General features: G+C 52.8%; 1 protein-coding gene across 1 annotated transcript in view; it reads right to left on the bottom strand.

Moving 5' to 3' along the window:
• LOC135893928 (discoidin, CUB and LCCL domain-containing protein 1-like) overlaps positions 1–16,193 on the bottom strand; it is a 64,140-nt gene that overhangs the window by 40,545 nt on the left and 7,402 nt on the right. Inside the window, exon 2 of the mRNA XM_065421897.1 lies at positions 7,111–7,332. Within this exon, the coding sequence (XP_065277969.1) occupies positions 7,111–7,332 (222 nt within the window). The remainder of the gene's footprint in view (positions 1–7,110; positions 7,333–16,193) is intronic.

Genomic DNA, 16,193 nt, shown 5'->3' with positions numbered 1-16,193 from the left:
TGTGAGTGTGAGTGTGGGTATACGAACGGGGGGCGGGTGGGGATGCACGTCTCCTGCACACTCCAGGATGAATGGCTGGCGCAGCCAGCGTGGACCAATTCTAAATAAACTGTTTTCGGTGCTTGCAGTGGCCGGGCAGACAAACTGCTAATCCTCCCTCGGCACAGAAACTTCGCTCAGGAGTCAAGCAAGGGTTGTCGACTCCCCCGGCTTCCTCATCCCCAGCCCTTCCTCTAGCCATGGGGAAATGGGGTTGGCTGTTATTCTTATGAAGAGACAGTCACATGGCAGCCCTCTTACTGGAATCTACAGCCACACACAATGTCTGAGATGTAACGTTAGCTGCCTTCTATGGGGAGCCCCTTGGATCACCTTGTGTGGGAGCACCAGAGTGTGTGGGAGCACCAGTTCTCTGGGCTGAGAACAGAAAAGGAGGCCGGTGGAGCTTTAGGAACGGCAGCAGCAGTGGCTACTGCAGCTGTAACCTGCACACCTCTTGGGTGGGGTGTTCTGTCCCCGCTTGTGGCACCGAGACCACTTAGAGATGAATGAGTCTGCTCTACAGTCTGAGCTAGGGGCCACGTGGCTTTTAGCTCATGCAGTAGAGGCTCATGCATTTAGTTCCGGAGGCCCCAGGTTCGATCCCGCCCGCCGATGACCGGGGTCTGTCGGTGTTACACAGCTTTAAGGTCTGGAGTGCTCTGGCTGGCAGGCTGGTCAGCCGGAGGCAGGATCATTGGAGGGGCTCTCTCTGGTCTGTTCTTCATTGCGTGGGGCCAGATGTCCAAAGGAACCCAGGACACCACAGCTCCCATCTCTCCCAGGAGTGATTACACTCTTCAGATCTGCTGGATGGCTCCCAATGGAGGCTGCCAGATGCTGAGCTCTAACGAAAACCCTGGCCCTCATGGCAGTGGTTATCTGCGGCTGGTGGGTAAGATCTACTGATGGATAATTCCCTCCCATTCTCTCAAACCTACCCCCCGCAGCGCACTGTGGCATTCTCTCTCCAGCTTGACGCTCTACCAGAAAGGTGACGTGCTGACGCTCCATGGAGATCATCCGGTGTAGGAGCTCGGCGTGGAGAAGAGCTGGGATTATTAAGGTGGGAGCCCAATGAATTGCAAAGTGAGTTCACCAAGGAATGTCCCTCTGTGGCCAGCGATCACGTGGTCGCCAAGAGCTTTGGTGGTGGGATAAGATGGCCAGTGACGGACATAAACTGAATATCCAACCAGACCACCTTAAGGACCTAGCCAGAGATGGATTCGGGTTGCTCTCCATCTGCAGAAGAGGCTACCTCCTTTGGGACTTGCCATGCTGGAGGATGGTTCAGCACTGGCGGTGGGGAAGGCTGACTCAGCTAGATCTTCTCCAGCCCGTGGGATGACCCAGCTTGGATCCTAGCTTGCCCTGCTGTTGGCGTCACGGCTCTTGCAAAGACCAGCTGCTCCCCGAGGCTGGAGCACGGTGGCGTGAAATCTCTCATTCCACACCGCTTGCCTCAGTTGTGCGGAGTTTGCCAGCTGTGTAATTTCCCACAGCAAACGAAACCCAACCATGCTGAGGAGACTGGAGCCAGAAGCTGCTCTCCTGTCCCAGCAGCACGCATCCTGCCGCTCTGAGCCCCAGCTCCGGCAGAGCTTCCGCAATCAGAAACCCTCTGCAACCAGCTGAACACGACACGCAGACAGGAAAGCTTTGCTCCAGGCTAAAACTTGGCACAAAAGTTCCAGCCTGGGAGCAAGGATCTGTTTATAGTGTTTGTGCCAGTCGGGAACAAGAGCCAGTGGGGTGAGCTATCGGGGCAAAAAAATCCATGCGAAACTTACGCTCTTGTAACCAAAACATGGCTTGAGTGGAAAGGCTGCACTGGTCACAAGCTGACCTACTGGGCCAAATTCTTTGTTGGTGTAAATTAGTGCCTCTCCAGCTCTATTTAGAGGAAACTAGTGACTGTAACCCAGCGTTCCTGAGCAACCCTACAATAACAAACCGCAGCGTGGTGCAGCCTCGGCCTTCCTGAGCAACCCTACAATAACAAACCGCAGCGTGGTGCAGCCTCGGCCTTCCTGAGCAACCCTATAATAACAAACCGCAGCGTGGTGCAGCCTCGGCCTTCCTGAGCAACCCTACAATAACAAACCGCAGCGTGGTGCAGCCTCGGCCTTCCTGAGCAACCCTACAATAACAAACCGCAGCGAGGTGCAGCCTCCAGGCTCATGAGCAACCCTACAATAACAAACCAGTGTGCATGTGCATGAAAGAAAGGGAATTTTTAAAAGTATCACAAAGGAGACCAAATTCCATTTCAAGATATTATCAACAGATAGAAACAACCCATGTCCAACGGAGCACCCCCCCCCAAGGCACCCCCCACTCCAGAGAGAGGCCCTTGGAGAGCGATCGCTCCTCTGTGGCCCAATCTCTTTTGTTGGGTAGCTAGATCAGGCCTCGCAAGACGCATTAAAAATATACTGGCCACAACCCACATGCAGCGAATGGCTCCCTGATTTGTTACCATATATAGGCAGCGGGGAGGGGGGAGATGACACCGGAGCCCAGGAGGCTCCATCCCAGGGGTGTTGCAAACAGCCTGTGAAATGTCAGGAAAATGGCAAGATCTTTCCAATGGTTTAAAAAAAATAAATCTGTCTTCCTCCTGCTGCTGTGAGTGTGTGGATCCACGGCCAGAGCCGCCCTTGGCTACATGCAGTCTGCTGCCCTTGTAGCGGGGGGACAGCACGTGCGACTTTCTGCCACTTCTTTGCTCTCCCAATCAGTGGGGGCCCCGTGGCGGCTTTAACTCATGGCCGCCTGCAATGGCCCCCAAGGCCCATTGCAAAGGCTGGGGATTGCTGGAGCGCAGCCGGCTCCAGCCCTGCTCTCCTTCTGGCATGGCCCGTGCTGGTGGCAGTGGGGTATGCGGCTTACAGCTGGCTCCATGCCACCAGGCGGATCCCCCCCTTCATCAGAGGAATGCCCACTGGGCGGGGCTCAAAGCAGCCTGGCCCAGGGCCAAGAATCTAGCCCACGGACTTTAAAGAGAAACTGGTGCCTCCCTCCCGTGCTGGAATTTGGTGCTCTAGAAAGGGAGACCAGGCCCTTGTGGGGCTGACTGTCCCCTTGCGTTGCACCACGTGTCGCCATTTACACCTGGGCAATCTGAGTGCACCTGCCCCGGTCAGCGTTATACTCCCTTAGGACAGGAGGAAAAAACCTCACAATGGACAGTTAAGAAATAACCTACCCAGAGCAGAAAACGCTTCCCAGCTTCGAGCCACTGATGACTGGCTTTGCCCCGAAGCAGCAGGGTTTATACCCGGTTCACACGGTTTGTCTTTCAAATGCAGCTGTGGATTTTACATTTCTGCTCGCCATTCTTGGCCTCGGTGAGATCCAGTGGCAGGGAGTTCCACTGGCCAATCACACATCGCATGAGAAGAGTACTTGTTTGAAATGTGTTTTGTATTTTCATTATCACCACGTCCTCTATACAAATGTGGGGGCTGGGAAGTGATGATCCCCAGCTCCCCAGGTACATCACAGGCCAGGTTTACAGCATGTTGGGTCCGGAACTCCACTTAAAATCTGCCCTTAAGTGTCACAGTGGGAGCTGAGCACTTGAAAATCTGGCCCTTATTTTGGTGCCTAAAGGGGCACTGAGCTCTAAGTCTGTCTATGGTACTTATGTGGCTCTGTTACCCTAGTAGCTGTGAACCTCACGATCTTCAATCCCCTAGGAGGCAGGACAGTATTACTCGCCCCATTGCACAGATGGCAAACCGAGGCCCAGAGACACTTAGCCCAGGTCACACAAGAAGCCCATGGAAGAGCAAGGGCTCCAAGTCATAGGCTAGTCCCCTAACCACTGAACCATCCTTCCTATCCTCACACCCTGGTACTATTGCCCTGTCAACGAGGAAAGCAGGCCGGCCCTGACGGTCGGGTCACGAGTCTGGGACTTGGGCACAGTCCCCACTCTGCTACAGATTCCCTGTGTGACCTTGGGTTAGTTACTTAACCTCTCGGTGCCCCCTCTGTGCAATGGGGATGATCGCATTGCCCTAGGCGCAGCGGTGAGGAGAATCCATTCAGGACTGGAAGGTGCTCCGATACTAGGCATGGGAGGGCGTAGAAGTACCCGGGGGGCAGGGCGAGAACTTGTGGTGGGGAGGAGACTGAACAGAAGGGGTTTTTAAAAGAGCCAGACCCAGGAGAGGTAAAGCTTTAACTCCTGCGTGGGTCGTGCCCGTTAACACTGGGAGCTCTGCAGCGGCTTTAAGCGCAATCTGGGGTATTTCGGAGTACGAAAGAACCCAGGCGGAATGGACTCTTTTGGCCGCAACGGGGCCCTTGGCAGCTGCATGTGGTTCTTGCTCCTAAACATTTACTCGGCAGTTCACACGGAGTGAAATGCGCTGTGCCAAGAGAAACGGAGCGGCAGAGGTGACCTGCAAGGGGAGAGAAGTTGAGTTTGTGCCCTGCTTTGCTCCTCTGGGCTGGAGACAGGGCTGAAAAGGGGTCACCCCCCACCCCTGCTTGTTCTTTACCTTGGAAATACTCATGGCTTAGAGGGATTTCATGTGCAGGCCCTGGGACTAACCTGTCCCTGCCCGGCTAGCTTCAAGCCATGCAGGAGCTTCTGTATTCATGGCACTTCCCAGCGAGGAGCTCCAGCGCTAGGAGCATCCGAGTCGCACAAAATGCAGCTCGGCGTTAATGACCCCTGCCAAAGTGGGTAGCTGCCAGTACAAACAGGCAGCTCCAGTCTCTCTCCAGGCAGAGGAGCAGTATGTGGCCCCCGCACAAGGAGATGGGTGCGTGAGGTGAGGACCACGATGGAGGAGATGGGTGCGTGAGGTGAGGACCACGTACGTGGGGTGCATCCCGTGGTGTTGCATGGGCCAGGGGAGAGGCGGGGCAAGGCCAAAATATCTACTGCTGCAGGGCTCCTCCTATCCAACCCCCCCCACACACACACATACACATGGTGACGGAGGCGCTGGAAGACCCATGGAGTCTACCCACCAACGGAGCTGCAGCAGCCTGCACCGCGCAGCGTCAACGCTGGGCTGCTAAACTCGGGGCCGGATCCCCCACATCCAACTTCACAGCTGCCGTCGAGGTCGCTGGGGGGGGTTGCACGAAGGGTGGTGTGACCTGGGGCAGCAAGGCCGATGGGTCGCCGCATTCTCTCCTGGGGGAGATTGGAGCAGTTCCATGGAGGCCAATGAAGCTGCCTTGATTTCCCCCAGTGGAGGACTGGGCCCAAGCCCTAACAAGGGAACCTGAATTACTGGCTACCAAATATTGAGTAAAATACCATCCCCGGGATTTGTCCTTCCTCTGAACTCTCCCCAACAGGGCTAAATACACTGGGGGGGAGAGAGCCCTAGAGAACAGACTATAGGAACAGTCCCGGCCCTGGGGGATGGACTCAGTGATTTAATAGGCATTTTCCGTCTCCAATTTCTATGGTTATTCAGAGACGCATTTGATTTCCCTGCAGCGACCCTCTCCTGTGTCCCTTTGACTGAGCACAATGGGGCCCTCTCTTCACTGTGCACTGAGCTTCCTGGCTGCTTGTCACTCTGTGCCTCTTTGTCGGGCAATTCCCTTCCTGCTTCAGGCTGTGCCACTCCGCGGTTAGCTCCGTTTCCTCTTGGCTCAGGGCTGGTCGCCTCCCCCTCCTATGGCCTGGGCAGCCTGTTGCGTGAGTGATCAGATTCCGGGAAGACATCCCCCTGGCAGAGATTTCCAAAGGTTGTTTCCCCCTCCCTCCACAAGGATTTCTCTGCAGGCAGCCGCTGCTCTGCCTGGCCGGTCAAATCCCTCTTACGTCCATTAAATCTCCCCCCGAAAATCCTAGCAATATTTGGGCAATTTCTCAGCAGACAAAGTGAATTAATTTGCGGACACATCTGTTCCCGTCCCTGCACCCTTTCCCCTCTGTCATGATCCCCCACGTCCCATATAGCTCCTCTGTAAAATAATTGAAAAGCCAGATTTTCTTGATCTTCTCCTTAGCTAGGATTTTGTGTAACCCTGGTTACAATCCTTCAGTCGGATCTGAGCCCCACGGGGCTGGGGAGGGGTCTGTTCCCAATTGCAGGCTTGAGACCTGGTAGCTCAGGCCTCGAGATTGCTGGATCGTGGCCAGAGGTTGCAGGGCCGCGCGCTTTAGCTTGGAAGCTGGAGGTACCTCGGTCCCACTGGGGGCGCCTGAACACCAAAAGGCAGCAGAACTGGCAGAACGGCACCGGCCGGTGGGGCTCAGAGGTTAAGCCACAGCCAGTGGGTCCATATGCCGTGTGTCACTGGGTGCCTGTCCCAGGCCAGCACCCGCTGGGGTTCTGGGCAGGGTCAGTGGGGGACTAGACAGCTCTGTCAAGGGAGAAGGGGCACCAGAGGGTGACACTGTTTGAGTCCATGGGCTCCACCCCGAGCCTGGGGGATTCCTTTGGACAAGGCTGGTGGGTCAGTGGGGATTGCACCAAGGGTTCTCTGAGCTGGGCCGTTGGGAGCAGGACTGGCCGTACCCTATCGGAGCATCAGGCGCTGAGACCCCTGGAGTTTGGCATCTTGCCAAACACCTGCTCAGGCAGAACCCCCTTGAAATGAACAGGTGGCGTAGGGAGCTGGTGGGACAGGGACTGGGTCTCCCTCCCTGTTTGCCCAGCACTGAGCACCCTGATACACTATAATAATGGATCGAGAGCCTGCAGAGGGCTGCAGCCCGGCGTAACACTGGGATTCTCCCCTGTGGGGGCTTGCTCACCCCTAAGGGCTTCCAGTTCTCCTGCAGCCATGCTGCATGCAGCCAAGGGGTCCACACAGCACAAGCTCCCCGGCTCACCCCCCCACTCCTCTCCATCCAGTCCTGCTCCCTGCATGGAACCCTGCTGAGGCTGTGCTCTGGGCATGCAAGGGGGTGCATGGCCTACCCAAGCCCCGCCCTCCCTGGTACAGCACTGGTTCGACTTTGCCTGCGGAGCTCTATGCCCACCGAGGGAGGCAAGGAAAAATCCCCTCCGTACGCCCTGCAACGTCGTGCTTTGGTGGCTGCCTCTGCCCGAGCGGCGAAGGCTGTGCCAGGGAAGTCCTTACCGCGGCTGGTGCCATTGGAAGGGGAGGAGAGCAGCAAGAAGCTAGAAGCGCAGCGTTGGGAGGATTCGATGTCCATGTCCCCGAAGGCCAGGAGGAGAGAGCTCCCTTCGGCTGCCTGGATCCTCCACTCGCAGGCTGTGTGATTGGGATACGTGCCAGGGTAGTTCTTGGAGGTCAGTGTCCCACTGTGAGGCGTCAGCACGGTGTGACCACATCCGTCCCCTGGAACACAAGGAGGCAGGGTGAGACGCATTTCAGACACCAGTGGCGCACGTGCCTCTCTCGGCTGATACATCGGCCGTGATGCAGCTCAACCAGAAATGGCCCCTGCGGTCCAGACACTAACTGACCCCTCAAAATCAAGGAGCACCCAGAGTGGGGCATTGGGAGCTGATTCTTAGGCTGCATCCCTGACTCTGCTGTTGACTCACTGAGCAATGCCAGGCAAGTCTGTGATCCCGCCGTCTCCAGCTGGGGGTACCCCTGACTTCCAGAGAAGCTGAACGTCTGGCACGCCGGCTGAAATCCGCACGAGCTGTGCATCTCAGCACTTGGGAAATTCAAAAGTAGGGGTTTCAGAGGGGTAGCTGTGTTAGTCTGTATCAGCAAAAACAACGAGGAGTCCTTGTGGCACCTTTAGAGACAAGGTGCTCCTTGTTGTTTTTGCAAAAGTAGGGGGAAATGCTGGTCTTAATTTCTCCATGTCTCAGTTTCCCCACCTGTAAAATGGGGATAGTACCATCCCCGAACCTTGCAGGATTGTTGGGAGCATCAATTCATCAGTGTCTGTAATGTGCTCTGGTAGCTTTGGTGGAAGGTGCTACAGAAGATCAAAATCTGTATGATTTATTAGAATTATTAATAACCACTGTGACGTTGTGCAGTCTATACGGTTTTATAAAAACTTGATAATAAGTCAATATAATGTAACTGGGATAGTTTTAGAGAAAATATGGTAATAAGTGAATATAACGTAACTGGGATATGCTTCATGCAAAAGGTCTCTTGTAAGGTATCATTACAAAGCTTATAATCTACTGAGTATGATCATCTGATTTGTATAAATGTACCACTCTTGTATCTAAAACTAGAAATATAAAATGTAACTCTGAGGGCCTATTGTAATTATGTAAAGTGTGGGCCATTAATGATGGTTTGGAATCTTGATGACTCCCATTAACCAGGACCATTGTCTGCAGATGGTTGTGTTTACCTGTATACCTGTGTGCTGGCAAGTGGGCAATGAAGTCTTGCAGTGACATGTGATCATGTCACCTGAACAGGAATCCATCTTTAACCTGGTGCTTTTCCAGTGAGGGGGGGGGTGGAAACCCAGAGGGACAAAGGGTTCCCGCCTTATGCAAAAGATATATAAAGGGGTGGAACAGAACAAAGGGGAGAGAAGAGCCATCATGAAGAATCCCCTAGCTACCACCTGAGCTGGAACAAGAGCTGTACCAGGGGAAAGAATTGTGCCCAGGCCTGGAAGGTGTCCAGTCTGAGAAAAACTTACTGAAGCATCTCTGAGGGTGAGATTATCTGTATTTAGTTTGATTAGACATAGATTTGCGCATTTTATTTTATTTTGCTTGGTGACTTACTTTGTTCTGTCTGTTACTACTTGGAACCACTTAAATCCTACTGTCTGTATTTAATAAAATCACTTTTTATTTAGTAATTAACTCAGAGTATGTATTAATACCTGAGGGAGCAAACAACTGTGCATATCTCTCTATCAGTGTTATAGAGGGCGAACAATTTATGAGTTTGCCCTGCATAAGCTTTATGCAGGGTAAAACGGATTTATCTGGGTTTAGACCCCATTGGGAGTTGGGCATCTGAGTGCTAAGGACAAGCACACTCCTGTGAGCTGGTTTCAGGTAAACTTGCAGCTTTGGGACAAGTGATTCAGACCCTGGGTCTGTGTTGGAGCCAGACAGGAGTGTCTGGCTCAGCAAGACAGGGTGCTGGAGTCCTGAGCTGGCAGGGAAAACAGGAGCAGGGGTAGTCTTGGTACATTGGGTGGCAGCTCCCAAGGGGGTTTCTGTGATCCAACCCATCACAACCACTAACCTCTAAGGACTTGTCTACCTGGGGAAATAGCCCAGAGTAGCTCATATGCAGAATTGTTGCAGCTGTGTTGGTCCCAGGAGATTAGAGAGACAAGGTGGGGGAGGGAATATCTTTTAATGGACCAACTTCAGTTGGTGAGCGAGACAAGCTTCCGAGCTACACACACAGATCTTCTTCAGGCCTGGGAAAGGTACTTAGGCCGTGTCTACTAGCGAGCTTACCTGGCATGGCTGTACCAATGCAGGTGCGTCGCTGGAAGGTCACTCACATGCTGCTCACTGCTGATGGGAGAGAGCTCCCCACCGACAGCGCTGGGCACGTACCACGTATGCCGGCGAAACGTATGTTGCTCCGGGGGGGTGTTTTTTTTCACACCCCTGAGCGACATACGTTTTGCTGGCATAAGTGGTCGTGTAGACATGGCCTACAGGTAGGTAGCAAAAGTGTCATCTACCTTTCTCCTCTTCAGATGCGTTCAGCTACAGATTTCAGGGCTTTTAAAATCCGCTTTAAAAAAAAAAAAAGTCGTTGGAAACGAGTGCGTGTGAATGAGAAAACAATCCAGTACCCTCACTCCTGCCATATCTATTTGGACGCCTGTCTCTCTAATCAGTGGTTTGTCTAGAAATGTTATTTCTTGTTCCAAAAGACAATGTATTGCTTCATTTCTCACCACACGTGTGAGACCATTGCATCTGCTGTTTTCCTAATAGGTTTTATTGTAGAACCGTGCCAGTAATACAGTTTAACGTTTTTAGAAGGTCTCTCTAGAAGTCTATAATATATAACTAAACTATTGTTGTATGTAAAGTAAATAAGGTTTTTAAAATGTTTAAGAAGCTCCATTTAAAATTAAATTAAAATGCAGAGCCCCCCGGACCGGTGGCCAGGACCTGGGCAGTGTGACTGCCACTGAAAATCAGCTCGCGTGCCATAGGTTGCCTACCCCTGTGATAGACAAAGGATAGGAGGGGAAACTGAGGCATAGAGCAGCAAAGTGATTTGCCTGGCAGAGGCAGGAATAGAACCAGAGTCCCCTGACTCCTACTCCACTAAACTGCCCTGCCCCTTCTCCCATACCTTTCACCCCAAAGTACGCTACAAACTTCCGTTGCTATGGAAATGCAGCCTTCTTTGGGGTGGGCCCATACTTGCCTAACCTCAGGCGTTTGGCCTGAGACTCAGCCTCTGATTCCCCTCTCGTTTACGTTTACACTCAATGACTTCAGCAGAGCTATCCCTGATTTCCACCAATGTAAGTGAAAGGAGAGTGAGGAGGCCCTTGGGCTTTTGCGGGGGAGCCCCCGAGTTCTCAGCACTGCAGCTGCATGGGTGTCATTTGGACCGATTCACCACCGCATTACTTCAATATTACACCCCAGTCTAACTCCCCTGAAACCAATGGACATCCCCTCCGCCATTGAATTTAATGGAGTTACACGGGCACTAAAGACGAGTAACAGAGTGAAGAATCGGGCCCACTGAGTAAAACAGAGGAGGACGAGAGAGAGGGGTCTGGATTAGACCAGCTGGCAAGCGAACGCTCATTGAACTCCCAACTCCCACCATTCTCTAGAGTCACTTAAAATATTTTCCTCATTAAACATCTTTTTCTGGGTAATTTTTCGGGCCATAGGGCCAAGAAAAATCTTGGGAACTGGAGTGCGGGGAGCAGCCAGCCTGAAAATCCCAGATTTTTCAATTCCCCACTGTGGCCAGCCATGGGTGAGATAAAGAAGTTGGATGATCTTGTAGCTAAGGGACTGGAGCTGTGCTGGGACTCGAGGGCCCTAAACTCCATCCCAGAGTCCCTGTGCGGCTTTGGGTAAGTCACTTAGGGCGAGATTTTTAGAGCTATTCACTTCTCTCTGCCTGTTTCCCCCACCCACCCTTTGTCTGCCTTGTCTAGTGAGACTGTGAACTCTTAGAGGCAGGGACTGTCTCTCACTTCTTGTCTGTACCGTGTCCAGCACAAGGGGGCCCCAGTATTGGTTGGGGGGCCTCTAGGTCCTATTGGAATGCAAATAATACATAGTGAAAAGAAGTCGCTTAGGCTTGGCATGTGATCTAAAGGGTAGGGCACACAACTGGGAGTCAGGACACTGGGGTCAGTTCTTGGCTGTGCCAATAAGCTGCTGGCCACATAGGCGCCGACTCCGTGGGTGCTCCGGGGTAGGAGCACCCACGGGGAAAAATTAGTGGGTGCTCTGCACCCACCGGCAGCCAAGCTCCCTTCACTCCCCGCCCCACCACCTCCTCCTCCTCCCCTCCTGAGTGCGCTGCGTCCCTGCTCCTCTGCCTACCTCTCAGTGCTTCCCGCCCGGTCACCGCCAAACAGCTGTTTGGCAGCGTTAGCACACTCCAGAAGGGAGCGGGAACGCAGCACACTCAGAGGAGGAGGCGGGGCTGGGGATTTGGGGAAGAAGTTGGAATATTGGCAGGGAGGGGGCGGAGTTGGGGCGGGGACTTTGGGGAAGGAGTTGGAATGGGATTGGGGCTGGAGGCGGGGGGGGATCAAGCACCCACAGGAAAGTGGGGAAGTCGGCGCCTATGGCTGGCCAGCCACTTTGATGCTCTGTGCCTCTGTTTCTCCTCCCACCCTTTGTCTGTAAATTCTCCAGGGCAGGGCCTGGCTCTCGCTCTGTGTACATACAGCACCGAGCACAGTCGGGCTCTGATTTTGATTGGCACCTGTCGCTGCTACTGTGATACAATGATAAAGCTGATTTGAAGAGCTCTGGAAATGGTGACCTGGCAGCTGTTTGTTTTTGCCACCACCTGAAAAACTTAAAACTACACTGCCCTTGCTCCTTCCAGCTTTCTCTCCGGCAGCACTGACATGTGGTTAACCAAAATCAGGAGTTATATCCCTTCATGCATCACCGCTCTGCCACCAGCCGCGGATCACAGAAGAGCTTTTCTGTGCTCAGGGTAGGTGGAGTTACCATGGGCATAGGAGAACGTTAACAACACGATCAGAGAAAGCTAGTTGGCTCCCTCTTGATCTTTGCAAACTGAGTTTGGCCCAATGAAACAGGACTGGTCACTTTTACTTCCCATTCCCGGTCAGTTTCACTTTCCAGTTCTCCTGCACTAGCAAGCTGTTGTGCTTGCCTGGTTTTCCAGCCCAACAGAGAAATGCTTCCACGCAGGGAGAAAAAACCTGATTTGGTTTAAATAATAACAATGTCTAAAAGCCCACAGCAGGAAAAGCCACTTTCACGGCCTGAGCCGAAGTCACTGGAAGTCTTTCCATTGATTTCAAGGGACTTGGCTCAGGCCCTTGTCCCTTTAAAAAGAGGAAACAAACAATGAAATAAACAATTTGGGGCTTACACTAAATTGACGGTGCCCTTAAAAGCGAAACTTAAAGAAGGAGGGAGGTGACCAGGGTTCTGCCAAGATGTTCTATCGGGGGCTCTTTTCATCAACCACAGACTGGTCCTGGCCAATGGAGGCTGAGTGTGGTCTCTGGAGCTCATTCCTCGGGTGGGTACAAATCAAGTGCTTCTGATCAGGAGGAGAAAAGACTCCATTATCCTCGTGCAAATGGGTTCGTTGTTTATTTCCGATAATGCTGAGGCTGCTGGGAGCTCATGAGCCAGGCTGCTGTCCCAGCCAGCACACCTGCTTTTCAGCCCCATAAAGCCCCCAGTTTTGCCAGCCACCCCCTTGGCAGCCCGTGGTCCGGGGTTGCTATAGCACACGCTGACTGGGGCAAAGCCTTTAACAGAGGAACCACTGTGTGGCCAAATATCAATTAGGTCCCTTCTCTTGCTTGTCAGCTATTGTGCAGCCTGCATTTCAAATGCGTCCAAAACCAGCCATCCCCATCTATTGGCATCAGGACAAAACGGAGACGTTGAAGGCGTCCCTTTGCCTGCTTGCTGTTCCCTTTGCTTTTCTCGGCCTCTCGCAGGGAGATGAGACTCCCAGCGCACACAGCTTGAGAAAAACCTTCCCGCAAGAGCCGCTCGTGGGAGGCCAACTATTCTTCACACATCGGCACGCACTCGGCTCTTGAATGCCAAAGCAGGAAGCTCCCGTGGTCCGGAGCGACCTCCGGCAGCCCTCGCAACACCATCCTGCTGAGAAGGAGGCTGGCCAGAGGGAGAGGAACGGACAGCTGTGTTTTGGACAGCGCTGCATTCACAAGCAGACGTAGGGTTTGACTGTAGCGTCATGGAGTTCGGGTGACACACCTGTCCCTCATTTCCTTGATCCGTCTTAGGGTGACCACCTGTCCCTTATTTTAAATGGTGTCCCTTGACCATTTTTAAACATTAGCTGAAGCGTACGATAATTGTATTGTATACTGGAGGACAGTGGAAACGTACAGAAATGAGAGCAAAATCCATGATATGCTAAAGGAAATGGTGTTTCCCTAAAATGTCCCTTAAAATAAAGTGTTGTCCCTTATTTTTCATGTGGTTTTCCCTTATTTCCATCCAACACAGGTGGTCACCCTACATGGCAGAAATCAGGAGTCATGCCGCTAAGCCGATCTCGCCACACCTCATCAGTATGGCACTTCCCTGGTGTAGTAGGTCAGGAGGCTAACGTCAATTCTAGGGGAGTCAACGCCGCCGTTCCAAGCTCAGATGCCCAGAGAGTGGATTCCCACAGCTGCTAGAAGCAGGCCGTACCTGTCCACCCCAGGGAGAGAGGAGTAAACGGGTGTGTTTTCCCTTAGAAAAAAATAGCTTGCAGAGGTTTACAGTGAATTTGGAGCAAAGTCCCTGATTTCCCCACAGAACAGGGAGAGTCTGGACTGTTACAAGAGGCAAGCTCTCGCCTCCTGCCTAGCTGATGAGCCCCCCACCTCCCCCGGTTGCTAGGCCCGGCAATCGCTAGGCAGCGTTCAGCCTCCTCCATGATTCATTGTGTCCCTCTCTGTGAGGGAGCGGCCAATGACGCTGGTTTGAGTGCGATGGACTCCTGCCCATGAGGCGCTGAGCTCAAACCACCATCTCCTTTCACAGAAGCCTGCGAACGGCTGCCAGATGGGAACAACTGCTGGCCACGTCCAATCCCGCAAGGCACTGCCAGCGCTTTAACCAGGGGCTCCTACAACATGGCCATCTCCTCCCTTAGCCAGTGAAATGCCCGGGATGGATGCCAGGGGTGTGCGTAATGCAGAGAAAGGGGGGTGAGGAACTGGGGAATCCAGTTTAAAATGCTCTCGCCCCACCCAAGGGCGAAGGCAGCATCCCCAGGCAAAGTCCTCCAGGAGCTTGCGCTTTGCTGGCCATATTTATACAGTGCCTCTAAAAAAAAAATAATAATTCTGGGCCAGAGCCTTGACAGGTGTTAGCCAGCACAACTCCCCTGACGTCAGCAGGGCTGCACTGATTTACACTGCCTGAGGATCTGGCTCCAGCTACATTGCTGATCTTGCCTGTTTTGCAGTGAAGGGGCACTGGGGGGGAATCCTACAGTGACAGATCTGGCAATTTCCTGCACTATCTTTGGGAGATCTCACTGTATTAAGATGGTGGATCATTGTGGGCTGGGGATTATCTGTAATTCCATGGGGGAGGAAGTACAGTGTGGGGTAATGCAGACAATTTCACTCAGGTTCTAACACTGCTACGGAGGCACCCTCACCTGGAGAGACCTGCATATATTGGTTCAGACTGGATTCTCCAGAGACCAACGGACGAAGAAAGGACTTTTGGATGAACAGCCTGAGTTAAACTGACGCCGGGCCTTCTTTTTGATGCAGCAGATGGATAGATCCTTCTGTCCAAGAGGGATCCCCATCCTAACACCTGCCAGAACTTAAGGCTGGAGTAGGGGGTGATCTCTGGTAAGCTTATTCGCATGCGTGTCGTTTCTTTGATTGTTTTTATATGTTTTCTCTGTCATGCTTTTACCTTAAGAATAAATGTGCTTGCTTAGAAAGAGGTGTGGGGTAACTTAGAGCTGTGGGCAATGACCTGGTCATTGCCTTTGGAGAGAAAGCAGAATGCAGATGCAGGCCTTTTAGGCAGTCTGGCTTGCTGGGGATATCACAGTGCCGGCAGGGAGCTGTGAAGCCTGGAAAAATCCCAGTGCGGAGGGAGAGACGCGGGTCTCCGCCTAAGAGGGGTGAAAGCTGGGGAGCCAGGAGCCTAGAGTGGGTGTCTTTGTTGGACCACAGAGAGGGAATACAGGTGCAGTAGCCCTGAACTTTGATGCTTCCCCAGGAGAAACATTGGTTGAGCTTTTCAAAGCCGATGGCGTGAGGTCCCCACATGACCCCCATTTGCCAGCAAGTGGGGGCCGCTGAATCCCCTCGCGGGCTTTGCAAATCTCAATCATTGGGCCTGATTCCCCTCTGCATTGCACCCTGCGTTATCCCTGGCACCTGTGCTCAGAGGGGGTAAGTCGCTACCACCAATGCATTCGGATTGAGTAGCGTTCTACACCCATGCTGATCAAGCGTCAACGATTAGCACATGGTGCAAGGGGGCGGCCAGCCAGGCTCTTCCTGTCTGCCATTTGGTGCAGACTTGGCCAATTCGGTGGCACAGAATTTGCTCCTCAGCAGTAGATTTCTGGATAAGGGGGAAAAGCAGGAGGTGCGGTGACATTCCCACTACCCACCTGGTATTTGTATGGGAAAGTCCTCTCTAGCACGGCGGGCTTAACAGAAGCCAGAGGTTTTGGGGAGGGAATGGGGGTAACAATTCCATCAGAGCAAGGGAGGTGATCTCCATCATCCCTTTATTTAGGGGGTGGAAATGTTACCAGGGAGTTAGTTATAACTGTAACTAGGCTGAATCAGACCCAGTGCCCTAGAGGGGAAAGTCTCCCTGGTCCATTCCCAACCTCAGCTGTCAGGTCACCCCATCAATTTCTTTTTGAGTTAACTGGAAAAAAAATCAATGTCATTTTCTCCTGACGGGAAGCATGGTACTTATGGGAATTGCTGACCTGCTGCACAGATTGAAGATGCAGATGAATGGGATTAATGTCATAGGGTTCGAGTTTAATCAAGACTCAGGGAGCGGGCGAGGGTAATCTGC

This window comes from Emys orbicularis, chromosome 23 (assembly GCF_028017835.1).
Source record: "Emys orbicularis isolate rEmyOrb1 chromosome 23, rEmyOrb1.hap1, whole genome shotgun sequence".
NCBI classification, from domain to species: Eukaryota; Metazoa; Chordata; order Testudines; family Emydidae; genus Emys; species Emys orbicularis.
Note: the sequence above shows the minus strand (reverse complement) of the source record. Positions and strands in the feature narration are given on the sequence as shown.